Below are 17,999 nucleotides of genomic sequence, written 5' to 3' on the forward strand. Positions count from 1 at the left end.
GTGCAAAATTATGACTTTTGGCATCATTTTGTTGAGTGAAATTCCAAATATTTTAATATTGCCAAAATTTTAACGTTTTCTTCTAAAATTGTGACTTTTGTCGAATACAATTACAACTCTTTTCATAAAATTGCCAACGTTTTAAGTTTTTTTTTGTAAAATTGAGTAAAATTCCAACTTTTATCATATTATTGCACAAATGTTCATTTTTTCTTGTAAAATTGTGACTTTTTAATGCAAAATGGTGACATTTGTCATAAAACTCTGACACCCACTGGGTGTGAGTTTTTCCTTGCCCTTATGTGGGCTCTGTAACGTGGATGTTGTTGTGGTTTGTGCAGCCCTTTGAGACACTTCTGATTCAGGGCTATATAAATAAACATTGATTGATTGATTGACTTTTATCACAATTTTGCCAATTCTTGTGTTGTTCTTGTAAAATGATGACATTTTTTGTGTAAAATTAGGACTTTTGTCTTCATTTTGCCGAGTGAAATTCCAATTAATTTAATATTGCCAACATTTTAAAGTTTTCTTCTAAAGTTCTGACTTTTGTCGAGTAAAATTACGGCTCTTTTCATAAAATTGCCCAAATTTTAAGCTTTTCTTGTAAAACTGCGACTGTCATTGAGTAAAATTCCAACTTTTATCATAATATTGCACAAATGTTCTGTTTTTCTTGTAAAATTATGACTTTTTAATGCAAAACGGTGACATTTGTCATATAACATTCTGACTTTTATCACAATATTGCCAATTTTTGTGTTGCTCTTGTGAAACTGTGACATTTTCTGTGCAAAATTAGGACTTTTGGCATCATTTTGCTGAGTGAAATTCCAAATATTTTAATATTGCCAACATTTTAACATTTCTCTTCTAAAATTGTGACTTTTGTCGAATAAAATTACAACTCTTTTCATAAAATTGCCAACGTTTTAAGTTTTTTTTTGTAAAATTTAGTAAAATTCCAACTTTTATCATATTATTGCACAAATGTTCATTATTTCTTGTAAAATTGTGACTTTTTAATTCAAAATGGTGACATTTGTCATAAAGTTCTGACACCCACTGGGTGTGAGTTTTTCCTTGCCCTTATGTGGGCTCTGTACCGTGGATGTTGTTGTGGTTTGTGCAGCCCTTTGAGACACTTCTGATTCAGGGCTATATAAATAAACATTGATTGATTGATTGATTGACTGTTATCACAATTTTGCCAATTTTTGTGTTGTTCTTGTAAAATTATGACATTTTTTGTGTAAAATTAGGACTTTTGTCTTAATTTTGCCGAGTGAAATTCCAATTAATTTAATATTGCCAACATTTTAAAGTTTTCTTCTAAAGTTCTGACTTTTGTCGAGTAAAATTACGACTCTTTTCATAAAATTGCCCAAATTTTAAGCTTTTCTTGTAAAACTGCGACTGTTATTGAGTAACATTCCAACTTTTATCATAATATTGCACAAATGTTCTGTTTTTCTTGTAAAATTATGACTTTTTAATGCAAAACGGTGACATTTGTCATATAACATTCTGACTTTTATCACAATATTGCCAATTTTTGTGTTGTTCTTGTGAAACTGACATTTTTTGTGCAAAATTAGGACTTTTGGCATCATTTTGCTGAGTGAAATTCCAAATATTTTAATATTGCCAACATTTTAACATATCTCTTCTAAAATTGTGACTTTTGTCGAATACAATTACAACTCTTTTCATAAAATTGCCAACGTTTTAAGTTTTTTTTTGTAAAATTGAGTAAAATTCCAACTTTTATCATAATATTGCACAAATGTTCATTTTTTCTTGTAAAATTGTGACTTTTTAATGCAAAATGGTGACATTTGTCATAAAACTCTGACACCCACTGGGTGTGAGTTTTTCCTTGCCCTTATGTGGGCTCTGTACCGTGGATGTCGTTGTGGTTTGTGCAGCCCTTTGAGACACTTCTGATTCAGGGCTATATAAATAAACATTGTTTGATTGATTGACTGTTATCACAATTTTGCCAATTCTTGTGTTGTTCTTGTAAAATGATGACATTTTTTGTGTAAAATTAGGACTTTTGTCTTAATTTTGCCGAGTGAAATTCCAATTAATTTAATATTGCCAACATTTTAAAGTTTTCTTCTAAAGTTCTGACTTTTGTCGAGTAAAATTACGACTCTTTTCATAAAATTGCCCAAATTTTAAGCTTTTCTTGTAAAACTGCGACTGTCATTGAGTAACATTCCAACTTTTATCATAATATTGCACACATTTTCTGTTATTCTTGCAAAATTAAGACTTTTAAATCCAAAACAATGACATTTGTTATATAAAATTCAGACTTTTATCACAATATTGCCAATTTTCGTGTTGTTCCTGTAAAATTGTGACATTTTGTGTGTAAAATTGTGACTTTTGCCAAGTGAAATTCCAATTATTATAATATTGCCAACATTTTAAAGTTTTCTTCTAAAGTTGTGACTTTTGTCGAGTAAAATTACAACTCTTTTCATAAAATTGCCCAAATTTTAAGCTTTTCTTGTAAAACTGCGACTGTCATTGAGTAAAATTCCAACTGTTATCAAAATATTGCACAAATGTTCCGTTTTTCTTGTAAAATTATGACTTTTTAATGCAAAACGGTGACATTTGTCATATAACATTCGGACTCTTATCACAATATTGCCAATTTTTGTGTTGCTCTTGTGAAACTGTGACATTTTTTGTGCAAAATTAGGACTTTTGGCATTATTTTGCTGAGTGAAATTCCAAATATTTTAATATTGCCAACATTTTAACGTTTTCTTCTAAAATTGTGACTTTTGTCCAGTAAAATTACAACTCTTTTCATAAAATTGCCAACGTTTTAAGTTTTTTTTTGTAAAATTGAGTAAAATTCCAACTTTTATCATATTATTGCACAAATGTTCATTTTTTCTTGTAAAATTGTGACTTTTTAATGCAAAATGGTGACATTTGTCATAAACTCTGACACCCACTGGGTGTGAGTTTTTCCTTGCCCTTATGTGTGCTCTGTACCGTGGATGTCGTTGTGGTTTGTGCAGCCCTTTGAGACACTTCTGATTCAGGGCTATATAAATAAACATTGATTGATTGATTGACTGTTATCACAATTTTGCCAATTCTTGTGTTTTTCTTGTAAAATGATGAAATTTTTTGTGTAAAATTAGGACTTTTGTCTTAATTTTGCCGAGTGAAATTCCAATTAATTTAATATTGCCAACATTTTAAAGTTTTCTTCTAAAGTTCTGACTTTTGTTGAGTAAAATTACGACTCTTTTCATAAAATTGCCCAAATTTTAAGCTTTTCTTGTAAAACTGCGACTGTCATTGAGTAAAATTCCAACTTTTATCATAATATTGCACAAATGTTCAGTTTTTCTTGTAAAATTATGACTTTTTAATGCAAAACGGTGACATTTCTCATATAACATTCGGACTTTTATCACAATATTGCCAATTTTTGTGTTGCTCTTGTGAAACTGTGACATTTTTTGTGCAAAATTAGGACTTTTGGCATCATTTTGCTGAGTGAAATTCCAAATATTTTAATATTGCCAAAATTTTTACGTTTTCTTCTAAAATTGTGACTTTTGTCGAATAAAATTACAACTCTTTTCATAAAATTGCCAACGTTTTAAGTTTTTTTTGTAAAATTGAGTAAAATTCCAACTTTTATCATAATATACATAAACATTGTTTGATTGATTGACTGTTATCAGAATTTTTCCAATTCTTGTGTTTTTCTTGTAAAATGATGACATTTTTTGTGTAAAATTAGGACTTGTGTCTTAATTTTGCCGAGTGAAATTCCAATTATTTCAATATTGCCAACATTTTAAAGTTTTCTTCTAAAGTTCTGACTTTTGTCGAGTAAAATTACGACTCTTTTCATAAAATTGCCAATATTTTAAGCTTTTCTTGAAAAATTGCGACTGTTATGGAGTAAAATTCCAACTTTTATCATAATATTGCACAAATGTTCTGTTTTTCTTGTAAAATTATGACTTTTTAATGCAAAACGGTGACATTTGTCATATAACATTCTGACTTTTATCACAATATTGCCAATTTTTGTTTTGTTCTTGTAAAATTGTGACATTTTGTGTGTAAAATTATGACTTTTGCCAAGTGAAATTCCAATTATTATAATATTGCCAAAATGTTAAAGTTTTCTTCTAAAATTGTGACTTTTGTCGAGTAAAATTACGACTCTTTTCATAAAATTGCCAATATTTTAAGCTTTTCTTGTAAAACTGCGACTGTCATTGAGTAAAATTCCAACTTTTATCATAATATTGCACAAATGTTCCGTTTTTCTTGTAAAATTATGACTTTTTAATGCAAAACGGTGACATTTGTCATATAACATTCGGACTTTTATCACAATTTTGCCAATTTTTGTGTTGTTCTTGTGAAACTGTGACATTTTCTGTGCAAAATTAGGACTTTTGGCATCATTTTGCTGAGTGAAATTCCAAATATTTTAATATTGCCAACATTTTAACGTTTTCTTCTAAAATTGTGACTTTTGTCAAATAAAATTACAACTCTTTTCATAAAATTGCCAACGTTTTAAGTTTTTTTTGTAAAATTGAGTAAAATTCCAACTTTTATCATATTATTGCACAAATGTTCATTTTTTCTTGTAAAATTGTGACTTTTTAATGCAAAATGGTGACATTTGTCATAAAACTCTGACACCCACTGGGTGTGAGTTTTTCCTTGCCCTTATGTGGGCTCTGTACCGTGGATGTCGTAGTGGTTTGTGCAGCCCTTTGAGACACTTGTGATTCAGGGCTATATAAATAAACATTGTTTGATTGATTGACTGTTATCACAATTTTGCCAATTCTTGTGTTTTTCTTGTAAAATGATGAAATTTTTTGTGTAAAATTAGGACTTTTGTCTTAATTTTGCCGAGTGAAATTCCAATTAATTTAATATTGCCAACATTTAAAAGTTTTCTTCTAAAGTTCTGACTTTTGTTGAGTAAAATTACGACTCTTTTCATAAAATTGCCAATATTTTAAGCTTTTCTTGAAAAATTGCGACCGTTATTGAGTAAAATTCCAACTTTTATCAAAATATTGCATAAATGTTCCGTTTTTCTTGTAAAATTATGACTTTTTAATGCAAAACGGTGACATTTGTCATATAACATTCTGACTTTTATCACAATATTGCCAATTTTTGTGTTGCTCTTGTGAAACTGTGACATTTTTTGTGCAAAATTAGGACTTTTGGCATCATTTTGCTGAGTGAAATTCCAAATATTTTAAGATTGCCAAAATTTTAACGTTTTCTTCTAAAATTGTGACTTTTGTCGAGTAAAATTACAACTCTTTTCATAAAATTGCCAACGTTTTAAGTTTTTCTTGTAAAATTGCAACTGTTATTGAGTAAAATTCCAACTTTTATCATAATATTGCATAAATGTTCATTTTTTCTTGTAAAATTGTGACTTTTTAATGCAAAATGGTGACATTCCTCATATAACTCTGACACCCACTGGGTGTGAGTTTTTCCTTGCCCTTATGTGGGCTCTGTAACGTGGATGTCGTTGTGGTTTGTGCAGCCCTTTGAGACACTTGTGATTCAGGGCTATATAAATAAACATTGTTTGATTGATTGACTTTTATCACAATTTTGCCAATTCTTGTGTTGTTCTTGTAAAATGATGACATTTTTTGTGTAAAATTAGGACTTTTGTCTTAATTTTGCCGAGTGAAATTCCAATTAATTTAATATTGCCAACATTTTAAAGTTTTCTTCTAAAGTTCTGACTTTTGTTGAGTAAAATTACGACTTTTTTCATAAAATTGCCCAAATTTTTAGCTTTTCTTGAAAAATTGCGACCGTTATTGAGTAAAATTCCAACTTTTATCATAATATTGCACAAATGTTCCGTTTTTCTTGTAAAATTATGACTTTTTAATGCAAAACGGTGACATTTGTCATATAACATTCGGACTTTTATCACAATATTGCCAATTTTTGTGTTGCTCTTGTGAAACTGTGACATTTTTTGTGCAAAATTAGGACTTTTGGCATCATTTTGCTGAGTGAAATTCCAAATATTTTAATATTGCCAAAATTTTAACGTTTTCTTCTAAAATTGTGACTTTTGTCGAATAAAATTACAACTCTTTTCATAAAATTGTCAACGTTTTAAGTTTTTTTTTTGTAAAATTGAGTAAAATTCCAACTTTTATCATAATATATATAAACATTGTTTGATTGATTGACTTTTATCACAATTTTGCCAATTCTTGTGTTTTTCTTGTAAAATGATGACATTTTTTGTGTAAAATTAGGACTTTTGTCTTAATTTTGCTGAGTGAAATTCCAATTATTTTAATATTGCCAACATTTTAAAGTTTTCTTCTAAAGTTCTGACTTTTGTCGAGTAAAATTACGACTCTTTTCATAAAATTGCCAATATTTTAAGCTTTTCTTGAAAAATTGCGACCGTTATTGAGTAAAATTCCAACTTTTATCAAAATATTGCACAAATGTTCTGTTTTTCTTGTAAAATTATGACTTTTTAATGCAAAACGGTGACATTTGTCATATAAAATTCTGACTTTTATCACAATATTTCCAATTTTTGTGTTGTTCTTGTAAAATTGTGACATTTTGTGTGTAAAATTATGACTTTTGCCAAGTGAAATTCCAATTATTATAATATTGCCAAAATGTTAAAGTTTTCTTCTAAAATTGTGACTTTTGTCGAGTAAAATTACGACTCTTTTCATAAAATTGCCAATATTTTAAGCTTTTCTTGAAAAATTGCGACCGTTATTGAGTAAAATTCCAACTTTTATCATAATATTGCATAAATGTTCTGTTTTTCTTGTAAAATTATGACTTGCGTTGCGTAAAATTACGACTTTTATTATAATACTGCCAAAATTCTAAGGTTTTCTTGTGAAATTGTGAACTTTTTCTTGTGAAATTCCAACTCATTTCACAACAAGCTTTTTTTATATTTGTATAGTATGTATATATCATTGATGTTGTAAATACAAATAGAAAAGGCGGTCCTAAAGAGGTCTCAAGAAGGTAACAAATACAAGAAAGTGTGCGTGTGTGTGTGTGTGCGTGTGTGTGTGTGTGTGTGTGTGTGTGTGTGTGTGTGTGTGTGTGCGTGTGCGGACTCACGCAGGCGTCCCAGGCTGCTGGCGTGTCGCGAGCGCAGGTCATCAGAGGATCGATGGATGGCGGAAGTAGTACTAGTGCTACGACTCAGCGCGCCCTGAGGACTACGGTCTGAGCGCACAGGAGGCGGAGTCAGGGCCAAGGAGGCGGAGCAAGTGTGGCGGTGTTAGCAGCGGACAGAAAGCGCCAAGAAGTGTGAGTGAGACGGGAGCGAGTGCTTACTGGCGGCGGCGGAGGAGGACTTCCCGATGTCGGCCAGCGAGCGGTGGATGGGCTTCTTGGTCTGATGGCGGTGTCGTCGTAGCAACACGAAGCTGATCTTCTCCTTCAGGTCCTCCGAGACCAGGCCGTCGGCGATCTGCCGCTCCACGATCTCGTCTGCGAGAGGTCACACGACCTTAGCGGCGGCACAGGCGGCGCGGGGCCCAGGGGGGCGGAGCACTCACCCACGATGTGCGGCAGCGAGAAGGCGTCCAAGTCCAGCAGGATGCTTCCTGTCTGCAGACATGTCCGCAGCTCGAAGAGGCTGTGCAGCGTCAGCGTGGACACGTGGGGTTTGCTCCAGCGCTCCCCGCCCTCCTCCACCTTCTCCTCGAACTTCACCCACCTGTGAGGAGCACACCCGTGTGGTCAGCACGCCACGCCCCCGCGCGGACCGACAGGGGAGGCGCACCTGGCCGACTCCTTCCACTCCAGCTCGCCGCCCTCCTGCTGCAGCGTGTCCATCTCCGTGAAGATGGTGGGCGTCGGCCCGCCGCCGTCGTCCTCCGCCAGGATGTGACGCAGTCTCTCGGCCGCCGGTGACACTGCGAGATGGCCGACACGCTCGTGTCATGACTCTGTGTCCAGTAGAACACTCCACTAAGTACACTGTCTACAGTGCACTTACTTCCTGAGTATTTGTTGATGCCAATCCCTGATTGGATGGTCAAAGATGACCGCAATTATGTCACATTATTATAATTATGTCACATTATTATAATTATGTCACATTATTATAATTATGTCACATTATTATGATTATGTCACATTATTATGATTATGTCACATTAATATAGTTATGTCACATTATTATGATTATGTCACATTATTATAGTTATGTCACATTATTATGATTATGTCACATTAATATAGTTATGTCACATTATTATAATTATGTCACATTATACACCTCGTAAGTGGAAGTATCCACTTCCACTTACGAGGTGTCATTAAAGGGGCGTTATCTGACTGATGATGTCATTAAAGTGGTGTCATGTGACTGATGTCATTAAAGTGGCGTCATGTGACTGTGATGATGTCATTAAAGTGGTGTCATGTGACTGTGATGATGTCATTAAAGTGGCGTCATGTGACTGTGATGATGTCATTAAAGTGGTGTCATGTGACTGTGATGATGTCATTAAAGTGGTGTCATGTGACTGTGATGATGTCATTAAAGTGGTGTCATGTGACTGTGATGATGTCATTAAAGTGGCGTCATTTGACTGTGATGATGTCATTAAAGTGGTGTCAAATGACTGTGATGATGTCATTAAAGTGGTGTCATGTGACTGTGATGATGTCATTAAAGTGGCGTCATGTGACCTTGATGATGTCATTAAAGTGGTGTCATTTGACTGTGATAATGTCATTAAAGTGGTGTCATGTGACTGTGATGATGTCATTAATGTGGCGTCATGTGACTGTGATGATGTCATTAATGTGGCGTCATGTGACTGTGATGATGTCATTGAGAGGAAAATCATGTTTGCTGTGCAGGTGACCTCCATGGACCCTGGTCAGGAGCCATCTCTGTGCGCCTACTCATCCACTTCCTCAATTACTCACTCATTCACCTCACTCACTTAGTTTCCCATTCATTATGTCATACCTCACTTGCTCATAACTGACTCAGTCACTCACTCACTCAGTTTCTTATACCTCACTCACTCACTCACTCACTCAAATCCATACTCAGTACCTCACTCGCTCATAACTGACTCAGTCACTCAATCAGTTTCTCATTCATTATCTCATACCTCTCTGACTCACTCAGTACCTCACTCACTCAGTCAGCATTTCACTCACTCAGTTCCTTACACACTCAGTACCTCACTCACTCACTCACTCACTCCTACCTGTCCAATAAAGCTGATTGTGATTCCGCGTCCCTCACTCACTACTTTGTTCACTCCCAAGTGTTTGGAGTACAACATCCGGTACAACACACTTGTGTACTTAAAAGACTACTGTAAGTGCAAGTGCACACACTGAGACACTTGTGTACTTAAAAGACTACTGTAAGTATAAGTACACTCACTGAGAGACTACTGTAAGTGCAGGTGCACTCACTGAGACACTTGTGTACTTAAAAGACTACTGTAATTATAAGTGCACTAACGGAGACAGTTGTGCACTTAAAATACAACTAAGTGCAAGTGAACTCACAGAGACACTTGTGTACTTAAAAGACAACTGTAAGTGTGAGTGCACTAACAGACACTTGTGTACTTAAAAGACTATCGTAAGTATAAGTGCACCAACTGAGACACTTGTGTACTTCAAAGACTAGTGTAAGTATAAGTGCACTAACAGAGACAGTTGTGTACTTAAAATACAACTAAGTGCAAGTGCACTCACTGAGACACTTGTGTACTTAAAAGACAACTGTAAGTGTGAGTGCACTAACAGACACTTGTGTACTTAAAAGACTATCGTAAGTACAAGTGCACTCACTGAGAAACTTGTGTACTTCAAAGACTAATGTAAGTATAAGTGCACCAACTGAGACACTTGTGTACTTCAAAGACTAGTGTAAGTATAAGTGCACTCACTGAGACACTTGTGTACTTCAAAGACTAGTGTAAGTACAAGTGCACTCACTGAGACACTTGTGTACTTCAAATACTAGTGTAAGTATAAGTGCACTCACTGAGACACTTGTGTACATCAAAGAATAGTGTAAGTACAAATGCACTCACTGAAACACTTGTGTACTTCAAAGACTAGTGTAAGTATAAGTGCATTAACAGACACTTGTGTACTTCAAAGAATAGTGTAAGTGCAAGTGCACTCACTGAGACATTTGTGCACTTCAACGACTACTGTAAGTATTAGTGCACCAACTGAGACACTTGTGCACTTCAAAGACGACTGTAAGTACAAGTGCACTCACTGAGACACTTGTGTACTTCAAAGACTACTGTAAGTGTAAGTGCACCAACTGAGACACTTGTGTACAAAAATACTGTAAGTATAAGTGCAAGTGCACTCAATGAGACACTTGTGTACTTAAAAGACAACTGTAAGTGCAATAGCACTCACTGAGACACTTGTGTATTTCAAACACTAGTGTAAGTATGAGTCCACTCACTGAGACACTTGTGTACTTAAAAGACTACTGTAAGTATAAGTGCACCAACTGAGACACTTGTGTACTTCAAAGACTAGTGTAAGTATAAGTGCACTCACTGAGACACTTGTGTACTTCAAAGACTAGTGTTAGTATAAGTGCACTCACTGAGTCACTTGTGTACTTCAAAGACTACTGTGAGTATAAGTGCACTAACTGAGACACTTGTGTACTTCAAAGAGTAGTGTTAGTATAAGTGCACTCACTGAGACACTTGTGTACTTCAAAGAGTAGTGTAAGTATAAGTGCACTAACTGAGACACCTGTGTACTTCAAAGAGTAGTGTTAGTATAAATGCACTCACTGAGACACTTGTGTACTTCAAAGACTACTGTAAGTATAAGTGCACTAACTGAGACACTTGTGTACTTCAAAGACTAGTGTAAGTACACATGCACTCACTGAAACACTTGTGTACTTCAAAGACTAGTGTTAGTATAAGTGCACTCACTGAGACACTTGTGTACTTCAAAAACTAGTGTTAGTATAAGTGCACTCACTGAGACACCTGTGTACTTCAAAGACTAGTGTTAGCATAAGTGCACTCAGAGAGCCACAGCAAACAATCAACAAGTCCACAAGCAGCAATCAGGACAGCCCTCTGCGTCGCTGCAACGCACCTCTGAGCCAGCAGAGGGCGCAAGTCGGCGTCTAATCAGACTCAACCCATCCCCATTAGCAAGGCAGCTTGGGGGCGTGTCCCGCCTAAAGCCCGCCCCCCTGCACACATGTCAATCACCATCCAAAGACTCCAACAGGAGCACATCCTCACCTGACTGGCGGCCGCACACATCAACAACTTTGCTGAGTCACTTCCTGCTTGTTACCTGTTTGCTGAGTCACTTCCTGCTCGTTACCTATTTGCTGAGTCACTTCCTGCTTGTTACCTATTTGCTGCGTCACTTCCTGCTTGTTACCTATTTGCTGCGTCACTTCCTGCTTGTAACCTATTTGCTGCGTCACTTCCTGCTTGTTACCTATTTGCTGCGTCACTTCCTGCTTGTTACCTATTTGCTGCGTCACTTCCTGCTTGTTACCGGTTTGCTGCGTCACTTCCTGCTCGTCACCTGTTTGCTGAGTCACTTCCTGCTTGTTACCTGTTTGCTGAGTCACTTCCTGCTTGTCACCTGTTTGCTGCGTCACTTCCTGCTTGTTACCTACTTGCTGAGTCACTTCCTGCTCGTCACCTGTTTGCTGAGTCACTTCCTGCTTGTTACCTGTTTGCTGAGTCACTTCCTGCTTGTCACCTGTTTGCTGCGTCACTTCCTGCTTGTAACCTACTTGCTGAGTCACTTCCTGCTTGTAACCTACTTGCTGAGTCACTTCCTGCTTGTTACCTATTTGCTGCGTCACTTCCTGCTTGTAACCTACTTGCTGAGTCACTTCCTGCTTGTAACCTACTTGCTGAGTCACTTCCTGCTTGTTACCTATTTGCTGAGTCACTTCCTGCTTGTTACCTGTTTGCTGAGTCACTTCCTGCTTGTTACCTATTTGCTGCTCACTTCCTGCTTGTTACCTATTTGCTGCATCACTTCCTGCTTGTTACCTATTTGCTGCGTCACTTCATGCTCGTTACCTATTTGCTGAGTCACTTCCTGCTTCTAACCTACTTGCTGAGTCACTTCCTGCTTGTTACCTATTTGCTGAGTCACTTCCTGCTTGTTACCTGTTTGCTGAGTCACTTCCTGCTTGTTACCTATTTGCTGCTCACTTCCTGCTTGTTACCTATTTGCTGCATCACTTCCTGCTTGTTACCTATTTGCTGCGTCACTTCCTGCTTGTTACCTATTTGCTGCGTCACTTCCTGCTCGTTACCTATTTGCTGAGTCACTTCCTGCTTCTAACCTACTTGCTGAGTCACTTTCTGCTTGTTACCTATTTGCTGAGTCACATCCTGCTTGTTACCTATTTGCTGCGTCACTTCCTGCTTGTTACCTATTTGCTGCATCACTTCCTGCTCCTAACCTACTTACTGAGTCACTTCCTGCTTGTTACCTACTTACTGAGTCACTTCCTGCTTGTTACCTATTTGCTTCGTCACTTCCTGCTTGTTACCTGTTTGCTGAGTCACTTCCTGCTTCTCACCTGTTTGCTGCGTCACTTCCTGCTTGTTACCTATTTGCTGCGTCACTTCCTGCTTGTTACCTGTTTGCTGAGTCACTTCCTGCTTGTTACCTGTTTGCTGAGTCACTTCCTGCTTGTCACCTGTTTGCTGCGTCACTTCCTGCTTGTTACCTATTTGCTGCGTCACTTCCTACTTGTTACCTATTTGCTCCATCACTTCCTGCTTGTTAACTATTTGCTGCATCACTTCCTGCTTGTTACCTATTTGCTGCGTCACTTCCTACTTGTTACCTATTTGCTGCATCACTTCCTGCTTCTAACCTATTTGCTGCGTCACTTCCTGCTTGTTACCTATTTGCTGCATCACTTCCTGCTTGTTACCTATTTGCTGCGTCACTTCCTGCTTGTAACCTATTTCCTGCATCACTTCCTGCTTGTTACCTATTTGCTGTGTCACTTCCTGCTTTTTACCTGTTTGCTGAGTCACTTCCTGCTTGTTACCTATTTGCTGCATCACTTCCTGTTTCTAACCTACTTACTGAGTCACTTCCTGCTTGTTACCTATTTGCTGAGTCACTTCCTGCTTGTTACCTGTTTGCTGAGTCACTTCCTGCTTGTTACCTGTTTGCTGCATCACTTCCTGCTTGTTACCTGTTTGCTGAGTCACTTCCTGCTTGTTACCTATTTGGGGGGCAGCCAGCGTCCAAGCAGAAGTCATGATGGCGTCTTTATCTCGGTGTTGATGCCTGCGCTTGTCCTGTGGGAGTGTGCGTCCGAGCGGGCTGCTAGCACGCCATCAACTTGTTGACTTAGTGAAGTTTGGCCGACACACACGGCCGAGCCCTGGAGGACCCTCCTCCTCCTCCTCCTCCTCCTCCTCCTCCTCCTCCTCCCTCCTCCCCCTCCTCTAAAGGTAATCAGCTTATGGCTTCAGACTTCCCGGCCTCCATGTTGGCCTCATCACACGCTGGCGCCACAGGCCGCCGCCCACCTGACGACGACCTACATGGCGAGATTAGCTTGATGGAAAAAAAAAGTGCAGGAATTCGCCGCGTGACTCGGAAGGGAATGTGGCGTGGCCGCCAGCAGGGGGCGGAGATGCCGATACCTGAGCCTGACTCCAAGAGACAAAAAATGGCGACTGACCTGAGAGATCGGCGCGCGGCGCCAGCTCGGCGCAGCTTTCCTCGCTGTACGCTCCTTGGTGGGCGGGCTGGTGGTAACCGTGGTGATCGTAGTGCGATTGGCGGGAGCCGCGGTCGCTGTCGTGGTTGTAGGAGCGGTGGCGGCGTCTCTTGCGTCTGTGGGACACGGGCACGCCGATGTAGAAGGGCTCGACGTCTGCCAGGAACACAGCAGAATGTTCACTTCTTTTTACACTTGGAGTGTGAATACATTGTTTGTACACCAGGGGGCTCCAAAGTGCTGACTTGGCAACACACTCTGAAACTATCCGTCCATCCATTTTCTACCGCTTATTCCCTTTTGGGGTCGCGGGGGGAGCTGGCGCCTATCTCAGCAACAATCGGGCGGAAGGCGGGGTACACCCTGGACAAGTCGCCACCTCATCGCAGGGCCAACACAGATAGACAGACAACATTCACACTCACATTCACACACTAGCATCAAAAAGTGGAGGAAAAGATCACATAGTTGACATTTTTCTTTCAAACTGTCTTTGCTGAAAAAATAATAATGAATCAAAATCAATGTTGTGATAAATTGTTGACCTATTCAAGGCTCCAATTATTTCATATTGTATTTTTGGGGAAAATTTTACATATTTTGTGTGTTTGCCTTAAAAAAAAACTAAGTTTTCAATGACAAAAAGGGCATAAAACAGGGGTGTCCAAACTTTTCTGAAAAATCAAAGCAAGCTGGGGCCATTTTGATATTTTTTATTTTAAAAAACAATACAATATATTTATAAAAAATATACATTTAGGCCTCCACTCAGGGTTTTGGTCAAAAAAATATTAAAATGTGTCATTCCATCCATGCATCCATCCATTTTCTACCGCTTATTCCCTTTCGGGGTCGCGGGGGGCGCTAGCGCCTATCTCAGCTACAATCGGGCGGAAGGCGGGGTACACCCTGGACAAGTCGCCACCTCATCGCAGGGCCAACACAGATAGACAGACAACATTCACACTCACATTCACACACTAGGGCCAATTTAGTGTTGCCAATCAACCTATCCCCAGGTGCATGGCTTTGGAAGTGGGAGGGGCCTATCCCCAGGTGCATGTCTTTGGAAGTGGGAGGAAGCCGGAGTACCTGGAGGGAACCCACGCATTCACGGGGAGAACATGCAAACTCCACACAGAAAGATCCCGAGCCTGGATTTGAACCCAGGACTGCAGGACCTTCGTATTGTGAGGCAGACGCACTAACCCCTCTGCCACCGTGAAGCCCAAAATGTGTCATTATTTAGTATTATTATTATTATTATTATTATAGGCTTAAATCTCTAGATCAGGTGTCACCAACGCGGTGCCCTTAAGGACCAGATGAGTCGCCCGCTGAACTGTTCTAAAAATAGCTCAAATAGCAGCACTTACCAGTGGCTGCCTCTATTTTTTAAATTGTATTTATTTACTAGCAAGCTGGTCTCGCTTTGCTCGACATTTTTAATTCTAAGAGAGACAAAACTCAAATAGAATTTGAAAATCCAAGAAAATATTTTAAAGACTTGTTTCTTCACTTGTTTAAATAAATTCATTTATTTTTTACTTTGCTTCTTATAACTTTCAGAAAGACAATTTTTGAGAAAAAATACAACCTTAAAAATGATTGTAGGATTTTTAAACACATATACCTTTTTACCTTTTAAATTCCTTCCTCTTCTTTCCTGACAATTTAAATCAATGTTCAAATAAATATATTTTTTCGTATTGTAAAAAATAATAAATCCATTTTAATTTAATTCTTCATTTTAGCTTCTATTTTTTCGACAAAGAATATTTGTGAAATATTTCTTCAAACTTATAATGATTAAAATTCCCAAAAAATATTCTGGCAAATCTAGAAAATCTGTAGAATCAAATTTAAATCTTATTTCAAAGGCTTGAATTTCTTTTCAAATTTTAGTTCAGGAAAATCTAGAAAAAATAATGATTTGTCTTTGTTAGAAATATAACTTGGTCCAATTTGTTATATATTCTAACAAAGTGCAGATTGGATTTTAACCTATTTAAAACATGTCATCAACATTCTAAAATTAATCTTAATCAGTAAAAATTACTAATGATGTTCCATACACTTATTTTTTTTATTTTTTCAAAAAGATTCAAATTAGCTAGTTTTTCTCCTTATATTTTTCGGTTGAATTTTTAATTTTAAAGAGTTGAAATTGGAAATAAATCATGTTTCAAAATTTAATTTTCATTTTTTTTGTGTTTTCTCCTCTTTTAAACCGTTCAAATAAGTGTTTTTTTCATCATTTAGTCTCTACAAAAAAACCTTCCGTAAAAGGAAAAAAAATGTAGGATGGAATGACAGACAGAAATACCCATTCATATATATATATATATATATATATATATATATATATATATATATATATATATATATAGGCATTGAACAATAAAATAAAAACCTCAATAAAACTTTTATTAAACAGATAGATCTGACGTTTATCCAAAAATGTAAAAAAGATAATAATAATGTATGACATACTTTATAACTTTTACAAGTGGGGCCCCTAGAATTTTTTTGGGGCACTTTTCATTGTTAATTCTATATGTCTAAAACTTGATAAACATATGTTTCCATTTTTTTTTAAATAATTCTAAATGTTATATTGGTTTGAAAATATCTAAATGGCCCCGTATGTTTTGATTTTTCCGTGTGCGGCCCTCAGTGGACACAGTTTGGACGCCCCTGAAGGCCACAGTTTGACCCAGGAACTGACTATTAACATAATTTCCTCTGTCAGGGCTTATCCAATACAGCTTGTTTTTTATTGCACCGCCGCATAGTAAAATAGACAAATTCATAGGTAGTTATTCATGTTAACTATCTATAATTTTTTTTTTTTTATTAATTGTTCTGCAAAACTACAGTTCAACATGAAAACTGATATAATATAAATATTATTTGTGACTTTTTTTGTACATATATGACCTTTTATTTAGTCTCCAACGTGAAAAATCAAACAAGTGAGTGAGGTTCTCCTGATTGATTGATTGATTGACAAGTGTGTGTCTGTGTGTGTGTGGCCTCACCGTCCTCCTCGTCGTCATAGCGACGCTGAGCTCGGCTCCTGGCGTGCTGGTCCATCCTGAAAGTCACAACAAGCCTCATTAGACGCAGGACCTGGACACGTGTGACGGGGGTCCATGGTGGGACGCAGGACAACCCCCCCCCCCCCCCTCACAAAGTGAATATCCACCCAAACAAAGGTAATTTATCAATAAAGTGTGTCAAACATGAGACTTTGTGCGCGGTCGCCATGACGCTGACTCTCAACAACGTGAACCCGGGGGAGGGGGGGGAGGGGGGGGGTGTTGCAGGCTAATCAATAGGTGTCATTGGCGATCGCTAACGAGTTCCTGAAGCCTGATCAGTGACTGTGAAGGTCACACACACACACACACACACACACACACACACACACACACACACACACACACACACATCACTCGCGGGGACTTCCTGTGGCGTTCCTTTCCGTGCAAAGACGTGGTGAAGACGGCGCTAAGGTGGCAGGGAGAAGTATTACCACATCCTTTGTGGTAGTAGAAGTGAGGCCTTGGTAACCGCGGCAACGCAACACCTCTGTGTCCGCAGCCCCCCGCTTCCACACCTGCACGTTCCAACAAGAAGTGAAAAGTCCTTACCTGAATGAGAAGAAGAAATAGGAGCGCAGAACCAACAGTCAGTGCGTCGTGTGCAAGTGCGGAGTCGCCAACAAACGAAGTGAGAACTCTCACACACACACACGGACTCAATGCCGCTATATGTGTGTGTGTGTGTGTGTGTGTGTGTGTGTGTGTGTGTGTGTGTGTGTGTTACCTGAGGGCATCCATCGACATCCACGTTCTATTTCCAGGCTGGCTGATGTTTCCATGTGTGATAGTCAGGAGTAGTTAGCCAGTGGAACACAGCAGGATGACATCAACCTTCATTACAACACATGAATAATAACATTATAATCAACATTTACAACAACATTGTAAACAACAATAATAACATTAACACCAACAATAATGACATTATAATCAACAATAATAACAACATTGTAAACAGCAATAATAACATTAACATCAACAATAATGACATTATAATCAACAATAATAACAACATTGTAAACAACAATAATAACATCAACACCAACAATAATGACATTATAATCAACAATAATAACAACATT

At 37.7% G+C, this 17,999-nt stretch overlaps 1 protein-coding gene across 1 annotated transcript in view; it reads right to left on the minus strand.

Moving 5' to 3' along the window:
- The window catches only part of LOC133536020 (electrogenic sodium bicarbonate cotransporter 4-like), a 59,909-nt gene extending 42,157 nt beyond the window's left edge, over window positions 1-17,752 (minus strand). Inside the window, 8 exon segments of the mRNA XM_061876192.1 lie at window positions 7,171-7,278; window positions 7,390-7,545; window positions 7,614-7,774; window positions 7,841-7,973; window positions 13,772-13,966; window positions 16,852-16,907; window positions 17,349-17,466; window positions 17,642-17,752. Coding sequence (XP_061732176.1) covers window positions 7,171-7,278; window positions 7,390-7,545; window positions 7,614-7,774; window positions 7,841-7,973; window positions 13,772-13,966; window positions 16,852-16,907; window positions 17,349-17,466; window positions 17,642-17,696 — 982 coding nt within the window. The 5' untranslated portion in view covers window positions 17,697-17,752.
- Window positions 17,753-17,999: the final 247 nt, after the last annotated feature.

This window comes from Nerophis ophidion, linkage group LG17 (assembly GCF_033978795.1).
Source record: "Nerophis ophidion isolate RoL-2023_Sa linkage group LG17, RoL_Noph_v1.0, whole genome shotgun sequence".
In the NCBI taxonomy this organism is placed as follows: Eukaryota; Metazoa; Chordata; class Actinopteri; order Syngnathiformes; family Syngnathidae; genus Nerophis; species Nerophis ophidion.